We start from the raw sequence: 20402 nt of genomic DNA on the forward strand, positions 1-20402 counted from the left end.
TTGCATAGAAAATAAGGTTGAGTTTCTAAGTTCTTTAAGGTAGAAGATAAAGACATGAAATTAATTGCTGCTGATATATGTGTCTGTGTGTGGCTGAAATACTAGTCTTGTTATCACTGAATTGCAGCAGCACCAAAAGGCTTGGTCTGAATTGGATTACATTCTAGTACACACACTACTACCAGTCCTTTCTATGCACTACCTCAAGCAAGTGTTATTCTCTGACTAGAGACAAGGAACATAGCACCATTCACATGGAGACTTACCAAGTTAGTTTTAACCCATAATTTCAGAACTGAACAGAAACCTTCCAGGACATTGTTAGCAGCAGTTCAAGTTTTACAATTAACAACTGAAGTATGTTGACATCACTTGTAAGATTTAAAAATTGGGTAACTATTTGTTAGAATTCTGTCTGAAGTATGTAGGCAGCATATCATTTAAACCTAATTCTCCTTCCCTCTTTATATCCTTCTCACTTAGACTTATCTTTCCTCTTAACAGTCACAAAACTCCCGCAAAATTCACGCCATGGATTCCGTAGATAGTCATGCCTACAACGTTCCATATGCCTACTTGTCTTCTGAAGCAAGGAGTTAAAATTGAATATCTTTTCCTAAGGGGACCTGAGATCACTGCAAATACTGTTACACATATCATAGAAGTGTCAGTGATCTAATTTCCTAAAAATGAACACCTTATACAATGTTTCAGGGTGCTTTTAAATTGTTAAAGTCTCTCTCTCTTTAGCTACACCAAGTATGTAATTCCTTCTCTCTGTTCATAGCAGTAAAAATAATGATGTAACACTAAAATTCTGATCTTCATTCTCTACCAAACTATGCTCAGGTCTTGAGCACAAGTAGGGTTAAATTCCATTGTCATTGAAGGCAACTCACCCTCACTTTGTAGGCCCTGTGTGAGTAGCGGCAGTATGATTTATGTAGTGTCAGTAACATGGTACTGCTGTTACCTGGGGAATCTGTACAAATGAGAATGTTCTGGTGAAATTATAAGCAAGGATCTCGAATGTTTTCTTTAAAACATTTACATTGTGATACTGACCTTCTAATGGGTCTGTCCCTGGTATTCTTGATCAGACATTACTGAGAATAAAATCTAGCATTTAATTATGAAGTTAACTAGCTGATTCTGTGTGCAGTGTGTAATATAGAGAACATACTCAAGAACCCTGAAGATGGTCTGTTGATAACTCTGTACCTTGGCATCATTAGAATAAAAACATTTTTTATGTAGATGCCAATAGATATTTGTTCAAAATCTATTCACTGACAGGAGTGTGAATACTTTGATAAACTGATCTGTTCTATAGTATTTTCTGTGCAAGGTAACAGCCCTTTTATCTTGTTTATAAAGATAATGAATATCTTCATCAGTCTGCAGAAGATGATATTATTCTTTACAATGTTGAAATGAACTATCCAACTACCATCATGACTAACAGCACAATGGTACGTACCTTTTCAATTAATAGAAGGGCAGCAAAATGCAGTTGCGTTTCAAATATCAGTTTAAAAGTGAGTGTATTAAAACCTGACTCATCAAATCATTATTTTAAGGTTTTTTTACTAGAGTCTAATCTACTTCTTCATCTTTCAGAAACAAGTTAATGCTTCAAATTATGTGTTGTCATCAGACAAATATTTCATAGCTCTGGAAAGCAATTATTCAAAGGTAATTATTTTAATATATTGCTTAATTAAATGTTTGGTTAGTATTTTGTTGATTGTGCTTGCCATGGATAAATGTTTCTTGGTACTTTCTTGAGAAAGGTGTAGGCTATGAAAAGGCAGCTGTTTATTTTTAATTAGATTAGCTTTTTCCAAGTTAATAATATTATTTTCTTGTTTAATTTTTGCAGCTGTGGAGATACTCTTATACAGCATCATACCACATTTATGATCTCATATATGGGTAAGGCCTGATATTTTTTACAAAGAGCAATGGTGAATACTCTGTAGTGATGAACTTGCAAGCATTTCCCCTGAAAAATGCCATAGTGAGACCTCCACCCTGCTTTGCTTTTGCCTGAATCTGTCAGTTTACTTGTTTGCTTGAAAAAAATCGCCTCTCAGAAAATCATACACTGCTTTCATCTACTCATCCAGGTATCTGGACTGGTTTATATTTCATGCCCTAAAACTTTCACTGCTCAAGATTCTCATCTTTTTTGTTCTTTGCATAAGTCTTTCCCACCCTATCTTGGCTGCTTGGGTCCATTTCAGTCTCCTACTTGTTGTCTCCATGCCCTTTTGTTGCCTAATTCATCCTTTTTATGGTTGATCTAATCTTTAGCTTTCCTAAAACTCTCACATGTCCTTTAGTGCTCCAGTGATATTTTAACAGTCCATCTTGGGTTCCTCAAAAGTTTACAGCTTCTCCCATGGCATTTGGTCTCTTTCCCAACATCTTCCCCAAACCACTTCTCTTTCCACCCAAGTGGAGGCCATCTGCCTCCCCAGTCACCTTTTTATGCCATGAGTAGCAGCATGACCAAATGCTTCTTAGTTCTGAGCAACAGGGGCTGCACTGATCTGCTCCATTCTTGGGAAACTGTTGGCTCAAGGTGACAGGAAAAGATTGCTGCAAGCTAATGTGAGTAGAGAGGTACTGCATGTGGGTCGTGCTGCTGTTATGCTTGCCTCAGCATGCTATATCCTGAGTTCGCATTTCCCAATAGCTTGCTGAGACTGTAATGCAGACTGCAGATAGCACAAATGACTATAGATGCTTACGCAGTATTTAGAAAGAGTTAAGTCTGGCTTCTTAGGCTGTTGAACATGTTTTAAAAGAGTTGAGTTGCAAGCCTTTACCAGCACTGGTGCACACCACCACATTCCTGCATGTCTCACTGCCTGCCTTAATTTTGCATTGCTCAAGAAACAAAACGCTGTTAGAAAATACAGCCCTTCATGAATTTTATATGAATGTACACTATAATGATCCATGTGCAGTGTGCACAAAAAGCCATCTCAACTTCTTTCCTTTTTTTAGTGGTTTTGTAACAGAAAATCAGCTTCCACATAAAATTCAGTATATATCCTGGTCACCCGTTGGACACAAATTGGTCAGTAAAGATAATGAAGTGCTAGAATGATTTTGCTTTGCGTGGCTAGAAGATATTTATTTGCCTTTGGTTATTATTTTGTTAGGCCATATTTTTGACAGGCCTGTGTATATTAACCTTGGTTGTGAGCAAGAATGACAAAGAAAACAGTTTTAACTTGTTAAAGTTTAACTTGTCTGTGTCTCGATAGAAGAATCCATGTTCTCATATGTTTCAGTTCACGAGCCAGTCTCTTATCAAGAATTGACCAATATAATTGTATATAGGATTAACTGTAGTTTCAAGGACTGAAAACCAATGTTTTCCTTTGACACTGTATAACACATGAGTTTACTACAGAGATTTAGAGATGCAGTATTTAAAATATTTTCCAAAATGTTTACTCTTGGAAATGGATGCCATATTCTTATTACAAAGTTTATTATTTTTAATTTAATAACTACTTGATAGCCAAATATTAATTTCTCAGTAATTATAATAAACCATACATATAGTAACAAGTTTATAAACTTTTTTTCTTGGTTCCAAAGCATCAGCCAAATAATAGTTAGTGGTTTTGTAACTACTTATCCAGTATTGACAAAACATTTGTGCAAGAAAAAAAATTTAAACATCATACTAATTTCAGAAAATACCCAGAGAGTGGGCTAAATATGAATGGACTATTTATTAGGAACATTTTTCCATGTTCTAGGAGAGTATTAGTTTTCTCAATTAATTTAAATATTGTTATGTTCTGAAGAACACAATGAAGATCGTTTCCTATCTTCCTAGTACTAATAGTCTGTGATGTTTTTATACAATAGTCCTTGTATTGTATCTGAGAGTTTTAGGAGTTGCTTTGTTTTTCGTTTAAAGCACGAAGTATTTAAAACGTTACACTGATGTTGCTAACAAATTCTTATAACTTCAAAACACATCATTTTCTAAGAAAGTGAGGTTTCTGGTGCTGGTTTCTCCATTCATTTGATTGCAATTTAGAGAGACCCCAAGGCCTGCAAGCATTTCTTGCAAGAACTTTCTTTTGGTAGCTAGTTTACTGGAAAGGAACGAACCAGCCCTGACAGAGTAAAACCTTTTTTTACCTCATCTCACATCACCTAGGCCTTTTGACAGGTTTAGAAAAGTTCACTTATTTTCTTTTTAGTCGTTGTGTATTTGTTTTTATCTTTTACTTTTGGTGGAACCAGAAGGAAAAGTCACAAAACAATTTGTCTGAGGGTCTCTTAAAAAGACACAGCAATTTGAATACATTTCAAAGGTTTTTTTTTTTCATGATTTTCCATACCAAAGCTAGCTACAGAATCCTTTGGAGTTTATTAAAATCAAAGAAGGTGTTCAGGATTTATTCTGACATAGTTAAACATAGAATTTGGCCTGTAATGTATAATTTATTTACTGACGTAGCTACTCTTGCAGAATTTGCAAGGGCTTTTAGTGTAGCATTTATTTCCTGTTTTGTATTCATTATGTCTTCTTGTTGGTATAATGTAAGAGCATTGACTGCAGATCTTACTTTAACCCTTGTTATTGGTGCCTATAGTCATAAGAAATACTTCCTTGTCTTTAGGTGTATGTATATCAGAATAATATCTATTTGAAACAAAGTCCAAGAGAGGCACCAATTAAAATAACCAGTGATGGAAAACAGAATGAAATATTTAATGGGATTCCTGATTGGGTCTATGAAGGTAAGTAAATCTTGAAGGGTAACAACTAATATGTTAAATGCTTTGTTTAGATTACCTGGTTTTCACAATCCGTTCTAGAACATCTGTGATGATACATTATTTTTAGAGCCCTAAGGATTACTTCATTTCCATATTTTATTTGCCATAAAATGACTGCATTTTGTATTCATAGTGTGTAACCAAAGTCCTGAGTCTTTTGTTACTGAAACTATATCAGAACTTTACAAATTGGTCTTCCTCTGCTGCATAGGCAGTGGTTGGGAATTAAGCTTTAATAGAAGTTTAAATTTTGGTGAAAATTAGTTCATTTTAAAAAAAAAGTTCATTTAAAAAAATGTTCAGTTCATTTAAAAAAAAAAAGTTAAATGGGATCTGTGTACCTGTTTTGAGAGTTCTTAAGGCCTTTCTGAGTTGAGATGTATTGCAATATGTTTGGTTTTATTTGTTTAGTATAACTCTTTTTACATGTCTAGGTTGCTAAGAGTACAATGCTAAAATAGATTAGAAGATAGATCGATTACAATGATATACTATTACGATTTTTTTTTCCTCAGAGGAAATGCTAGCAACAAAATACGCACTGTGGTGGTCTCCAAGTGGAAAGTATTTAGCATACATACAATTTAATGATTCTGACATACCAGTTATCGAATATTCATATTTTGGTGAGGACCAGTATCCCAGAAAAATAATTATCCCATATCCAAAGGTATGTTTTTTCATTCTTTTGACTTATTTTCTGTTGAGAAATGAGTTATGACAATGATAAAATTAACTTAAAAAATGGTTGTATTACAGTGGTTAAATCCATTGTGGCCTAAATTAATGAAAGAAAACAAACTTAGGCCAAGTTCTGAAAAGGTATAGGTACAATCAAAGCTATAGATATTTAACAATATCAGTGAAATAAATGGAGTTACTCATGTAAGTGAAAAGCATATGCAAAAGTGCATGCTTGCATGATCAAGCCTTGTTTTTTTCAATTAAATTTACTTATTGTGATGCATTAACTGTGCAGTTTTTATTTTTCATTACAGTAAATGAATTATGAGACATTTTTTAGTTTGAAAAATAAAGACTATGACAGCTTCAGTTTATTTGCACACTTCATAGTGCTTTTTGATCTCAAGGGGCTTTGGATTTTAAGTGCTTTCAAGTGCCAGATCTAAGGCAAGAAGGTTTTGGGCTGGCATTTCTTCAGCATGTATTAGAGAGCTCTCCTGACTCTTGTCATGTTCATATGATTGCAAGTGATCATGTTAATGTATCTTAAGAAGTTACTCACGTGTCAGCTGGGTTACAGTTTTAAACTAAAACTGGATGGCTTAGACCACACATTGAGGAGAATTAAAAAACTAATAATGTATGCAATGAATAAGCAAGCATGAAATCAGTTTAAGCTAAACAATTTTATTTCACAGCTGGGATGTCAAAATCATGTGAATATACTCCTGGAGTTTTATGCCAAAGTAAGTGTAGCGTGTGCTGCAAAGATCCACACTACAAACAGAATGCTGGTTCCCATCAAGTGCTTTTTCTGTATAGAAAGACACTTAATATGAGTGTTTAAAAGGTTTTCTTCTTTATTTATGAAATGATGCAAAGTTAAGTAACGTACTACTGCTGTAGTGTCACTCTGAGATCTTATGAGACCACATTTTCCCTATTATACTCAACTGGATACATATTTTGTAACCTATCTTCTTTCCTACAGAAGTGTTGTAATTTTCCTTGTTGTGAATTGTTCAGAGGGAAAACCAGGAATAACCTGATATATTTTCTTTGAAGGCTGGGGCTAAAAATCCTACTGTTAAAGTGTTTATTGTCGATACGATCAATGCTGAAGTGTTTGGTCCTAAGGAGGTGCCAGTTCCTGCAGTCATAGCATCCAGGTATTGTGCCCTCAAATATGTCTCCTCTTTTTTAAAAAAGTTTTTGTCTATTTGTTTTAAATACTTGAACCTCTGAGTTGTTTTCCATTTCTAACAATGTAGAAGTGTAACTAACAGTGTAGTGCCATATTCATCTCCTAGATGGATCAGAAGCTAACTAGAAATGTTGTATTTTGATTCTGTCTATCCATATGATATATTGTTACAAACAACAAAAAACATCAATAAGACAATGGAAGCTTTGCTATTGAGTTCCACAGAGCAACATGGGGGATACAATCTGTATCAATGCTTCTATATCCCTATTCTTTAATAACCACCCTTTCTTTTTTTCTTTTATTTTTTAGTGATCACTATTTTACTTGGCTTACTTGGGTAACAGATAGTCGAATCTGTGTACAATGGCTAAAGAGAATCCAGAATTTTTCAGTCTTAGCTATTTGTGACTTCAAAGAAAATTCAAATTCTTGGGACTGTCCAGAGGTAATAAAGTTGGAAACATAAATTCAACATTGCTGAAATTAACATTTGCTAATCCCATCTGCATAGCTATTTTAACACCTACTGATCATGCACAGGTTGCTCTGACTTACTTGCAGAAGTATATTTAATCTTGCCATGAATTCTTTTAGAAAATAATTGTGTGCCTGCCATAATTGTATTTTCCAGTGTTTGATCACATTTGTCTTTTAGCCACTAGTGATACCTTTTTCAATATTTTAATTGCTGGGAGAGGGGTGAAAAAATTTTAATAGCATCAAGAAGAAATAAAATCACCAAAATATTTTTTTAGCAAGGCTTAAATAACAATCAAAGCAAAAAAATACGAAGAATGCTACTGAGCAGCTTTCAGTACTGTTGTTTAGTTCCTTCTTGCTTCCTCATCTTCAAAAGTGGAACAATATAGAATCTTGATTGTTTTTTAAAGAAAACCTTATTATACTACCTTGAAATTTCATACTAAGTCTGACTGAATTATGTCCTTTATGAATAATGTTAAATTAGTTGAAAGAACTACAGATTTAAAAGTAAGGCATGTTTTCAGGAGGGAGAAATTATTTTGTCTTATCAAATCATACAGTTGGAGAAAGTAGGCAAGTTTTCAGAAACACAATCCCTTTTTTCAGATCTGAAAAGAAAACTTCTGGCTAATTGGAATTTATCATTCTATCATTACGCCAGTTCAGATGGGAAACTATGCTCTGTTGAGCAGAAGGATAGCTTTGATGACCTAGCAATCTATACCTACATGTAGACAGTTACAGGTCTTATGTACAGAAGCCTTTCTGAAAATAATATTTCTCTAAAAGACCTTGTAAAGTTTGAAGACTGTACACACTGATATGTTCATACAGATCCTGAAAGAAAGGGTAACTCTGAATTTCAGTAACTCTAGTACAGAAGTCTCATTTACTTCTTTTAGTATTGATGCTGTTTGCATGTCTTGTTTTTAGTAGCCTGCATCCTTGAACTAATGGGAAATAAAAGGCAAGAATACTTATAGAAGTGTTCTGTATAACTGATAAATTGTAAATTCAGAGTTTAGTGACACAACCTTTCCAAGCTGAAAATAATCTTATTCCTCTATGATACAACAATTGTTGCAAATTTAAAAGGAAGTTAAGGTCCTGTTTTTTTCAAAAACGTTATCATGGAAGTAGTTTTCCACCGAGAAATATCTTAATTTATTAGGACAAAATACATATTTACTGCAGCATTTGATGTGTTTTCTAAGTAATTGTTCCACTTTACAAGTACCCTAACATGGAACCTCTATCTCGCCTCGAAGTAACCTGCATTTTAATGAATAAATATTTTAATGTAAAAAAAAAAAAAAAAAAAAATTAAGGGTCCAAGGATTCTACTAAAATCCACCAAAGTACTTTAACACAAGCTTAACTTTAAGCATGCAAGCAGTTGTATTTATTTCAATTGGTCTATTTATGTGTTTAAAATTAAGCATGTGCTTAATTGCTTTGCTGGAACCAGACCAAAACAATTAACATCTTGCAGGACTGTGTTCATGATCCTTGTTTAATTGCATTTCTCCATGAAACCTTTTTTATGGAGTCACTACTGACGTTTCTATAATTCTATATTTATACAGTGATACAATGCTTTTATCACATTAAAGTTTGCACAAATGGCCAACTGAAGGAGTGTGAACAGATGGGAGTGCTGCATTAGCTCTATTTGCCATTAGAAAGTATATCTCTGTACGTTTCCATTGGCGAAAATAGTTCTCATGTTCATTTCAGATTAAATTGAGACTCTAATGTACAATAAATGTGCTAGGCTTTATGTACTTGAAAATAATAACAAAATATAATCCACAAGATGTTCCTAAAGTGTTGATTCATCAAAAATGTTCATGTGTTCAAGTCTTGCTCATGTGAATAGACCGCAGAAACCAATATGACTTCAGTGGAACTATTCATGTGAGTAAAAGCTAGGCATGTGTTTGTGAAGAAATTGTGATTTCCTATAAAGATGCCAGTTTTCCCATTAAAGTCTGTAAGTACTTTAATATACAGAAAAACCCCGTAGAAGTCAATGGGACTACTCATATGAGAGAAGTTAAATATATCCTCAATGTACTATGTGATCAAGATCTGAGCCTTAATTTAAAGAAAGGAAAACAAATGTAGGATGCAGGTATAAAACAATACATCCCATTTGTCTTATCTTAAAAGAAATAAAATCCATCTTCTGAGTTAGTAACTCAGTGGAGCCCTTGCAAAGTACTAAACAGTACCTGCAACTTTTGCCCAAATAAGTCACTTTTCAGGGACTAAGTTGAAAGGGAGAAAGCATGATTCTGAATGCTAATGAGATTACATTGAGGATAACAAATACAAACCATATTCTTCAGAAAACAAATGTTTCATTTATTTCAGACTGTAAAGAAATACCGTATGAAATTAACAGGAAGAAAAGTTTGCAAGATCAAAAAAGAAATACATTGACTGAATGCAGAATTGTTAAATATTAAATCACTTGCTCCATGCAACAAGCAAGATATTAAACTCTTCAATGAAAAAGTCTTAGGAAAGTATTGAAAACATACTAGAAACTTTAAAAGTAAAACATAAATAAAAGTGTAAAAGCACCTTTAGCTGCAGGATGTACTGATCCATTTATGCTCAGTAGAAGTCTCTTTTAAAATCAGCTTTAAGAATGTTACAAGGAGTTAAGACCCTGCTAAACTTATATTCACAGTCTCAGAATATGATAATCTGGGTGATTTTTGCTGCCTACATTATCTTCGCCAGTCCTTCATTCTTCTTTATAAATATGTTATTTGTAAGATTCTTTAAAAGTGTTGAAAATCAGGCCCTTTCATGTCTCTAAGCTGAGCACCAAATATGGAGATCCTTGATTTCTATGTACCTTACTTAGTTAAAGCATATGGCTTGTATTTTTAAGGTTTTTAAGGTTTACATTTAAAAAATGTACCTATTAGTCACATTATCCATTGTAATAAATCAACATCACAGCTTTAAAGTTAAAAGAAATATGTCAAATGAAACAGCTGAGAATCTAACACAGATTTTTAACATTGTTACTCCTGAAATTATTTTACTTGGTTTTTTACTGAAAAAATCATGAGACTAAGTAGTTGTTAATTCCTGCTTTCAGTGAAAATGTTGCATAAGGTTAAAACAATTACTTTAAATTTTATTTAGCTCTGATGACAGCTGTTAAAAAATAATATTTTAACTAACATAATGGTATTAAGACAGTAATATTATTTACTTCAGACAACCTTCAAGTCCCTGAACCTTCATAGCAAGTATTCTAAAATTCTCTTTTACAAGTGGCTACAGATTTTTTATTTGAAGATTTTGAATCTCCATAAACTCATTCTTGAACTTCTTAAAAGAGTGCACATTTGATTTTGTTTTTCAGAATCAACAGCACATTGAAGAGAGTCAAACAGGATGGGCAGGCGGAGTAGGTTTTCTTGTTGTACTCTATTTTGATTTAATGAAATCTAGAGCTTTCTGCATCTTCACAGCAGTGTTTTGAAACATAAAGCACATTCTGAGTCATACAACACTACTGCTTAAACCTGTTGCACTGTAGGATTGAGACTTTTAATGCTGTGTTAGGCATAGGATCTGGCTCCCTGCTCTCTGAGTTTAAAAACCCTTTTTCTGTGTCCTTTTGCAAATTTTAGACCAACTGATTAGACACTATACTGAAGAGAGGGAAGTCATGAAAAGAGGTAGATTCATACTGCAATGTAATTCTTAGAAGCATCCTGGAGAGAAAGAATAGATGTAAAATTCCTCTGATGTCACTAGGGCAAGAGATAAGATCAGTCATACCGTAGCTTTTTAAGAATAAAACCTGCCCCTTCAGAACACGGTTTTAGTGCCAAGTGCTGCACATCTTCAACTAGGGAGGAACCTTCAAGGTAGGACTTACAAGGGTAGTTAGTACTTCTCTGCAGTTACCCCTAAGCAAAAGAAATTTTCTCTACCCAGTAACCTTTATCATGGAAGAGACATAACACCTGCCTTTGGGAACATACAGTGAAAACAAACCTGCAAGGAAGTTGTAAAGAGCATGAGATCAGTATTCAAGTCATATATTCTAACAGTGAATATGTATTATCACTTATGTTTACTCCTCAGGCAGGTGAAGTTACCAGAATTCAATATGGGGAACCTCACACCATGCCTGAATATCCTGCAGTGGATCTATCTGAAAGTTTTGATTTTTAGTACACTGTCCTTTAAGAGACATGTTTTTCTTTGAAGTGAAGATTACACTTTTACATGGATTAGTTATTTTACTTGGTCCATTCCTTCTTTCGCCACTTCTTTAGAGGTTGTGGTGACAGGTTTTTATTAGAACGAGAGAAGTGGCATACATGCATAAATCCCTGCTTTAGCCTTTATGGGATTTCAAGCATTAGAAATATTAGAAGCAGGTTCCAGACCAATTTAGCTTCTGGTCATAGGTTCTAGTGAAGCTTGGGTTAGTATTATTCAAAAGTCTTACTCACTCAGAAATGTTTGGTGCTATGTTTGAAGTGCTTGCAGGTCATTTTTCTGTGTTCATATTTTGAAAATAAAACTTGCAGTTGCAGTAACTGATCCTTGACTGATAGTTTTAGTAAAGAGGTAATGGTTTGAAAGGAAGCAAAAATTGAATGGTCTTACCTGGAATAATCTGTTCTTTAACATTCGTGGAATAGTATGGGAAACTTAGATAAGTGTGTATTTGTTCAGTGAATCAGCCAAACTCTGTGGTCCACAAGATTTTCAGTCTGGCACCATTCATGAACAGGCGGTAGATGCCCCATCACTGGAAACATTCAAGGTCAGGTTGGAGGAGGTTCTGAGCAACTTGATCTAGTTGAAGATGTCCCTGCTCATTGCACAGAGGTTAGACTAGATGACCTTTAAGGGTCCTTTACAACACAAACTGTTCTATAATTCTGTGATTCTACTAGCTTTATTCAGAAATGTATTTTTTTAAAAATCAACTCTACCTATTTTTAAATAACTAAAGAAAGGTCATTCAGAATATACAAACAAATTATTCCACTTATAAGGAAAGAGCTTGCATTTGTGGGGTACTTGAGGCATCTATATTATCAGCTTAAGAAATCTGACACGACAGGTTAGAAATTGTAATGTGTACTGACTGGGAGATTGAATATCACAGGTAAACACTTGTGCAAACTGCTTGGTCCCATCTGAACTGATTAAATAATCTTGTTACTTTTAGTATGTGTACTATAATTTGCTAAACAGCTGGTACACTCTTACTTATGTCTCATCTACCATTTTTTTCCCATTGTTTCAGTTCTTTGTTTCTACACCATATTTTACATCAGACAGCAGTTCATACTACAAAATTTTTAGTGACAAAAAGGGTTATAAGCATATTCATTACATCAATGGCTCTGTGGTAAGTCAAGAAAGTGTTCTAAATTGATCTACTGTAACTTCTTGAAATAATTCTACAATATTCAGTAACTTGTATGTCTTGCTTCACAGGAGAATGCAATCCAAATTACAAGTGGAGAATGGGAGGCAATATACATTTTCAGAGTAACAAATGATGCAATGTAAGTATCATGAAGAAGAGAACAGGTTGTGAGTGTTGTCAGTAAAAGCAACACCATTTGTTAACTCATCAAGTTATAACTAGGTATAATTTGTTTTGTATCTATCTGAATGCATCCACAACAAATTTGTGTGCAAAGACACTGCACAGGTTTGCAAACTTGGTTTACTTATGGGAGATTCTTTGCAAATTGCTCTCATTTTTCTATTTATTTTCAATCACCCATCTTAGAAAGACTGATTTAGAAATACTTAAATTTAAGCATGTGGTTAACGCTCATACAATTTGCAATCACTTCAATCATCTCTCTTTTCATGGTCTCTCATTCAGGTTACTATATAGATAGATATAATTTACATAATTGGAGTGATTAGCTCATGAGAATTAAGCTAGAACTCCTATTTATATGGTTTATTTGTCTAATCAGAGTTTAAGCAAAGATTTATTAAGATGAAAGGTATATAAGCTTAACTTGCTCTTCCATCACACGCAGAAATCTCAAAAAGTCTAAGTTAACTTCCAAGACAGCTTTTCATCTTGATGCTGGTTCATAGGTCATCACTTTATGGATTATTTATTAACATATAAATGAATTTACAGTTTCTATTCAAGCAATGAATTTGAAGGCTATCCAGGAAGAAGGAATATTTACAAGTAAGTGTTATCAACATTATCTTAATGATGCTAGCTTGATACATGATACATCTGAATTTGTCAATAAAATAATTTAGTTTCAAGATGTTTAAAGTGTAATTTCACAAGCTCTTTTAACTAAATCTTGATCTCAGATTATATCTGAGAATTGAGGAAAAACAGCATCTAAAGTTTAAATATACTCTTGGGAAAAAAAAAATTATAAAAAGGAAGATATTTGGTTTTTAAATTGAACCATTCTGAAAGTATAGTGCCTATGTTCTAGAATATGAGGCAGACACATGTGAAGTTAGTTGTAGAAAAATAAATATTGCTTTATTTTATTTCTCTCCTAGAATCAGTATTGGAAGTAAACCTATCAGAAAACAATGCATTACTTGCAATTTAAGGAAAGAGAGATGCCAGTATTATACAGCAAGGTTCAGTGAACATTCTAAGTATTATGCCTTGATCTGTTACGGTATGTATAGCATGGGAACAAACATACATGTTCTTTCAAATTTATCAGAAGCGTAGATAATACTGATTATCCCAAATGAGATAGATGAGTCATAGAAATTTTTGCAATAACCAGGGGAGGTTTCCAGAAAGAAACTTTTCCATGTTCAAAACCCTTGGGAAAATGTTTCAGAAAATACAAATATTTTCACCCTTTTTTTTTTTTACTTTTTCATCAAAAATCTTGGGGTTTTTAGAATTAAAATCAAATTTGTGAAAGTCCTTCATGGCACAAAACAGATTCTAATCTGGTTGATCAAAGTCACGCTTTTTCTTGCAGCAGCAAGAGCAGGATTTAGAAACACACACTGATTTCCAATTCATGTGATCAAACTTAGCTATGAGAAACTACTACAATATGTTTCTCAATTGAAATTATTAAAACTGGTGTTAGCCACAAAATGTTAGATATTTACTACCTGAGAATATTTTTAATAACTGAACTGAGAAAAATACAGTTCATCAAGATGTATGATCACGGAAACCACTTGTAACACTGAAGTATTAGATGAAGTCTTAGCTCTGCTGAAATAGGTAGCTTCAGCGATCTGAGGTTTCATGCATTGGTGTAAACAAAGAACAGTGAAGTCACAATCTAAAAAAAGGAAAGAAAACTATCCAAGGTTTTCCTTTTGCATATTTCATATAAAGTTTACTGTTCTTCTGATGAGCTGAAGAGTTCCTTCGAACTTCTGTTGAGCAGAGAAGCAAATGTAGCAAATAATAACACCTTTCAATCATTCTTGCACAAAATAGTCAGTAAGGTCATCACCATACGAAAGCCATTCACCTTCACAAATATGATGTGACATGTTCTCAGAAGAATGTTTCACATTGTTAATTCTGCATTTGCCTTATGTAATCACATCTCAGGTATTACCTAGATGTCACTTCATCTCCAGGGAGGAAGAGTTTGTTAGATTTAAAGTTACTTCTATTATGTTTGCTAAGCAATGCCTGTATGTATACAAGCCTATGTACACACAGGGCCTTATGTATTTTGTGCAGCAGGGACTAGTAGGTTATACAGCAGAGAAGATTCAGATTTGTGTATCAGCTTTGAGCTCTTTAACACCTGTCAGTTACCAATGTTAATGTAATACACACTCCATCAACAAAATCCAGCTTCAAACTATAAACTGCCTTTTTATCATTCTTATGACAGGTCCTGGGGTTCCCATTTCCACTCTCTTTGAGAACCACAGTGATAGAGGTACTGCAAATATCCTGCCTATTTCTGAGCAATTGTTTTTCTTATTGATCTTCCCTATGCAAATCCGCTAACATGGTATTTAGCACTGTGATCAAGAAGCCTTTCATCTTGTTTATTATTAAAATATCTAGTGTCTTTCTAAATTTGTTAATTGGTAAAATCCGAATATCAATGAACACACTGATGCCTTTATTTTTATTTCTGAGTCCAGCACTTTTATAGTATCCTGATGTTTTTCCTGTTTACATACTATAGATGTAATGAACATCAGCAACTCTTTGTCTACCAAATATTGAGACAAATTTTGTAGAAAACATTATTGTGATTTCCAAACTATTCCTTTTCACATTTGGATGAACACAAGACTTTCCGAGATTTTTGTGAAGCAACCCTACCCTACATAAACAGTGTACTATTTAGAGTTTGCAGTTTGAGCTATTGTACTGTACTAGTTAGAATTTGGATCAGTGACTTGCTCTTCAGCCATAGGTAGAGATGTCAGGGAAGAGCAGAAGCTGTTTCAGATGATCAGTTCAAAGAACTGCTTCAGACAAGGTGTGATTATTGATACCAAGTAGGAACTCCAAGAAGAAACATTCAGAGCCCTCATTCTTTAAGTAGCCTGTTAGTGAGGACTGTTTGCCACCAGGCCAAGCAGGATTTGATAACCGTGAAAATACTAATTATTCTGCAGTGAGTTTTCTCTCTCTGACCCTTGTTTTTCCCTAAAAATTCTTCTCCAACATAAAGCCCTCAGTCCTGAAATGTTATAACAACTATCATGGTCCTGTAAAAAACTTCAGTGTTTAGGCATTCCCCCTTCCTTCCCCCATAATCATTGCAAACGCACTGGTAGTTCTAATGTCAGAGTCCTTAACAGTTCAGCCCGTATTGATAACCCACTATTAACTGAGTGATGTCTCACCAGAAGACACATAAAAACATAAGGAAGACAAATGCCACAATATTAAGCTAATTAAGCAGTGGTGTTTCATGTAGAAGTCAATGAATTGCAACATAATATTATTTTGACTCCTACTGGAGTTGATACACCTACGTTTTTAACCACTCAAGAATGTTTGCAGATGGAAAAGATTGGTCAATGTGTCTATTACAATTGTGCTATAAAAACACTGTGTTCTGGTATTTCTTTTGCAGAAGTTTTAAATATGTTTAAAAGTTTGAATGCAGCTCATCGATTTTTTTCATATTTAATCCATTGTCATAGCTCTTTGTTTTCCATGATTCATTATGACTGTGTGTATTAAGGGTGCCTACTACTTTCTTACCAAAATATGAATTGCATGAAATGCAGCTAAGTGCCCAACTACAAATACATGTTTCTTAACCTCTCTGCAAGAGAGTGCAATTTAATTTAATGGATCTTCACCACTAGTTTCATGAGGCCTCACTCTGCTGTACTATTATTCTTCAGGAATAAAAACCAAATTCAGGCTTCTTTGACTTTTTCATGACCTTTTTTGTATTAGTTTTCCTTAAGTCATTTGCTTTCATAATCTCTTCTGTGGTACAAAGCTATTTTTAGTAGATCCGTTTTCATTGCGGTTGGCAACATTTTGAAAATATATCACCCATGAATTTTAGTAGGAGGCATACAGTTAAATTAAGATACACCAGTTTTGAAGCTCCTTCCAGCATGCCTACAATTCATTAGTGGTAATGTGCAAGTTTCAGGAATTTTGAAGGGAAGGATGTAAAGGGTTCAGATGAGTTTGGGTGAGTACCCAAAGCTAGGCTGATCTTTCAGTCATAAAAACACACTTGAATCTGCAAAATTTGTCAAGAGTACTTTGAAAGAACAAATTCCAGTGTTATATTTAGGGCATGTCCTGAGCACTATCTAGCTCAAGACGTGCTGAGAGAAGTACTTCTTGTTGAACATTTCCAGAAACTGGAAGTGGTTGCCATTAAAAAAAAGTAAACTAATGGAAAAATCTCCTTTTTTTTAAAAAAGTTCTTTTGTTTTGAAAGTGAAGCTAAAAGTCACAGATTTCCATTATGTACAATATTCTTCATCCATCACTACTCATGGGAAAACACATAAATAAACAAGTAATGCTGAGCAGATTCATAATATGTAGTTCTGCAGTCTATGCTGGCAAATAACTAAATTTTAAATAGTAATTTTTAAATTATGTAACTGTAAATTGGGTCTAAAGCAAGTAAAACAAAAAATTTACATACTTTTTAGATTAAAAAAACAACAAGAGGTTCACTAAGCATGCAGTAATACATTACTAAGGACAATTATATGGTAAGTCTAGTACCTTTTTGTGGGAATATACTGTACAGTGGTTAAACAAAGGCTTGCCACAGCCCCTTAAGAAACCAAATTTCCTGTATTAGCCCAGAAACAAGATATTCCCAAACATTATTTCCTGCACTTTGGTCACAACAACTCCATGCAATGCTACAGGCTTGGGGAGGAGTGGCTGGAGAGCTGGCCGGTGGAAAAAGACCTGGGGGGCTAGTTGACAGCCGGCTGAATATGAGCCAGGTGGCGAAGAAGACCAACAGCGTCCTGGCCTGTATCAGAAATAGTGTGGCCAGCAGGAGTAGGGAAGTGATTGTACCTCTGTACTCGGCTCTGGTGAGGCCGAACCTCGAATCCTGTGTTCAGTTTTGGGCCCCTCACTACAAGAAGGATGCTGACGTGCTGGAGCATGTCCAGAGAAGGGCAACAAAGCTGGTGAGGGTTCTGGAGCACAAGTCTTATGAGGAGCGGCTGAGGGAACTGGGGTTGTTTAGTCTGGAGAAGAGGAGGCTGAGGGGAGACCTTATCGCTCTCTACAACTACCTGAAAGGGGGTTGTGGCGAGGTCGGTGTTGGTCTCTTCTCCCAACTAACTAGTGATAGGACGAGAGGAAATGGCCTCAAGTTGCGCCAGGGGAAGTTTAGACTAGATATTAGGAAAAATTTCTTGGAACAGGCTGCCCAGGGAGGTGGTGGAGTCACCATCACTGGAAGTATTCAAAAAACGTGTAGACGTGGCGCTTCAGGATACGGTTTAGTGGGCTTGGTGGTGCTGGGTTGGTGGTTCGACTTGATGATCTTAAAGGTCTTTTCCAACCTTAATGATTCTGTGATTCTGTGATCTATGTGTTTAACCATGCTGCCCAAAGGTCTTAGAGGTTAAACTGATGTTACTGTGGCAAGCAAGAGAGGACATCTAAGACTGTATTTTGCATGATGGGATGAATTTTGCGTTTCCAGCTCCCACCATATTACAAAATTGGGATGGGGGCTCTGCAGGAGACAGGAGTTTCTTTATAACATCCGGAACTCTTAACACTCAGAGGCAACATGTGAAATGATTTGCATTTCCTAATGTACATCCTATAAAAATCTAACAGATATTTGTGCACTATAATACCAGTGCCTTGCTTTTATTTAGCTATGTAATCAAGTTCAATTAGAAGTGTCTGAGTTGATTTCATTACTCTGCTTGTAAAATGTCACCGATTTCCTTTCTGTTCTAATAACACAAATAAAGGAATCTCAATTAATGAAGAGGAATTAACAATAACTTAGGTAATAATTCAGGCATCTCTTTTACTTAGAGCTCAGAGTATTGGAAGACAATTGGGAATTGCAGTCTGCTCTGCAAGAGATCAAACTGCCAAAAGAAGAAATTAATAAACTTGAAGTGGATGGTATAAGTAAGAATTACACTTATTATACTTCCTATTCCTACTGTTTTAATGTTTTGCCTTCATTTTGTTATAGTAAGTATCATCTTTCTGTAGAACAAAATTCTTAACCTGTCAGATTGGGAAGAAGAGGCCTGGTTCTGCCCTGTTTGACAACAACCAATTTGTCTTTCCCTCAGGGTATCTCTCAGTAAAACAGTAGTTAAAATATATCTCTGCTTCACAATGCAATTTTTTTTTAATTCTTTAATATTATTGGTAAAGTGTTTAAATAACATGTAACAATATTATAGTATGGTGGTAATAAAATGTGAAATGTAAACTGCTGTTCATGTGTTACACATTATATTGACTTGCATATGCTGTTGTTTCACTAGTGACTTTGCAAACAATATTCCATGGTGTCATGGTTTAACCACAACAGTGATCAGTGGATCATAATGAATCAATGCGAAGTTTCCAAAACTCATTTCTCATAATCTTAACAACAGTTATATTCCTAGTTATGTTTCTCTAGGCACCTGGAAAACTGAGAAACTAAAGTTATGTGAAATAATAATTTTATGCATAGCCAAATTAAAATGAAAGTGAGCATTTTATTTCTTCAAAGTTGTTCTTCGACAGCTCAATATAAAAAGCTACTTGCATCAGTTCTGTGATTCACAGTTCATGCATTGTGTAGTTTGTGCTGATTCATTTTCATATACTCTTACACCAAACTCTGGATTATGCTTGGAGGAATCATTTTAACCATTAACAATATAATTTTAATATGTCTTTTCTAGCTTTGTGGTACAAAATGCTTCTACCCCCACAGTTTGATAGATCCAAGAAGTACCCTCTGCTTATTCAGGTGTATGTAACACTTGCTTTCTTTGAATGTTGTTGTTTTGTCAGAAAAGATAGTTTAATAAAAGCTAGGATATTTGCAACATTTTATGAAGCAAAATAAAAACCACTTAGTTCTGTTTGGTTGGGTGGTGGGTTTCTTAATGTATTTCTGGAATTGAAATTCAACCCAATGGAAATCAATGGGGTTTTTAATGTTAATCTCTTAGCATGGCAAGGATTAGTTCCTCAGAGAAGGATAAAGGATAAAAACTTGTGGCTATTGCTTGGAGTTCTGAGCTCTGTTGCTGCTTCCGTTTACCATGACGCAGTCTGAAATTATTGATTTCAGCTTTGGTAATATGAAAAGTACAAAAGCCTGCTTCAGTTTTTAAGAAAAAAACCCAAACACCCTTAAACCATGTGTACTGGCTTCTTTGATCAGATGTTCCTTCTAAAGAGCATTTGACATGAATTTAATTTATCTCAGGCAGGAAAGGCAACAAAAATTGCAGAGGTGCAAAAAAAACAAAAGGCAGAAAGGAGAGCTGAGTGGGTATAATAAACCTTACATCATTTTTTATTAACCATTGATGATCCAAAGGTCCAAGAATGCTAAATATATTTGAATGAAGTTTAGAGTAGAAGATTAAGTCAGTCACGTCCTTGAGGTCAAATGTGTAATTTGCATTAGGCCATTCTCATGAGGAGTGTCTCTCTGTATTGCTTATCTATGTGGGGTGTTTTCTGCCCACAGCTCCAATAGCACATGATATTCCCTAC

General features: G+C 34.6%; 1 protein-coding gene across 1 annotated transcript in view; it reads left to right on the plus strand.

The window, feature by feature from the left end:
• The window catches only part of FAP (fibroblast activation protein, alpha), a 41535-nt gene that overhangs the window by 9062 nt on the left and 12071 nt on the right, over window positions 1-20402 (plus strand). Inside the window, exons 4-19 of the mRNA XM_010296205.1 lie at window positions 1378-1472; window positions 1621-1695; window positions 1883-1935; window positions 3016-3088; window positions 4659-4779; window positions 5334-5488; window positions 6568-6671; window positions 7019-7154; window positions 10581-10625; window positions 12492-12596; window positions 12686-12756; window positions 13356-13409; window positions 13745-13869; window positions 15073-15120; window positions 18702-18800; window positions 19577-19646. Coding sequence (XP_010294507.1) covers window positions 1378-1472; window positions 1621-1695; window positions 1883-1935; window positions 3016-3088; window positions 4659-4779; window positions 5334-5488; window positions 6568-6671; window positions 7019-7154; window positions 10581-10625; window positions 12492-12596; window positions 12686-12756; window positions 13356-13409; window positions 13745-13869; window positions 15073-15120; window positions 18702-18800; window positions 19577-19646 — 1429 coding nt within the window. The remainder of the gene's footprint in view (window positions 1-1377; window positions 1473-1620; window positions 1696-1882; window positions 1936-3015; window positions 3089-4658; window positions 4780-5333; window positions 5489-6567; window positions 6672-7018; window positions 7155-10580; window positions 10626-12491; window positions 12597-12685; window positions 12757-13355; window positions 13410-13744; window positions 13870-15072; window positions 15121-18701; window positions 18801-19576; window positions 19647-20402) is intronic.

Source organism: Phaethon lepturus, unplaced genomic scaffold (genome assembly GCF_000687285.1).
Source record: "Phaethon lepturus isolate BGI_N335 unplaced genomic scaffold, ASM68728v1 scaffold6481, whole genome shotgun sequence".
NCBI classification, from domain to species: domain Eukaryota; kingdom Metazoa; phylum Chordata; class Aves; order Phaethontiformes; family Phaethontidae; genus Phaethon; species Phaethon lepturus.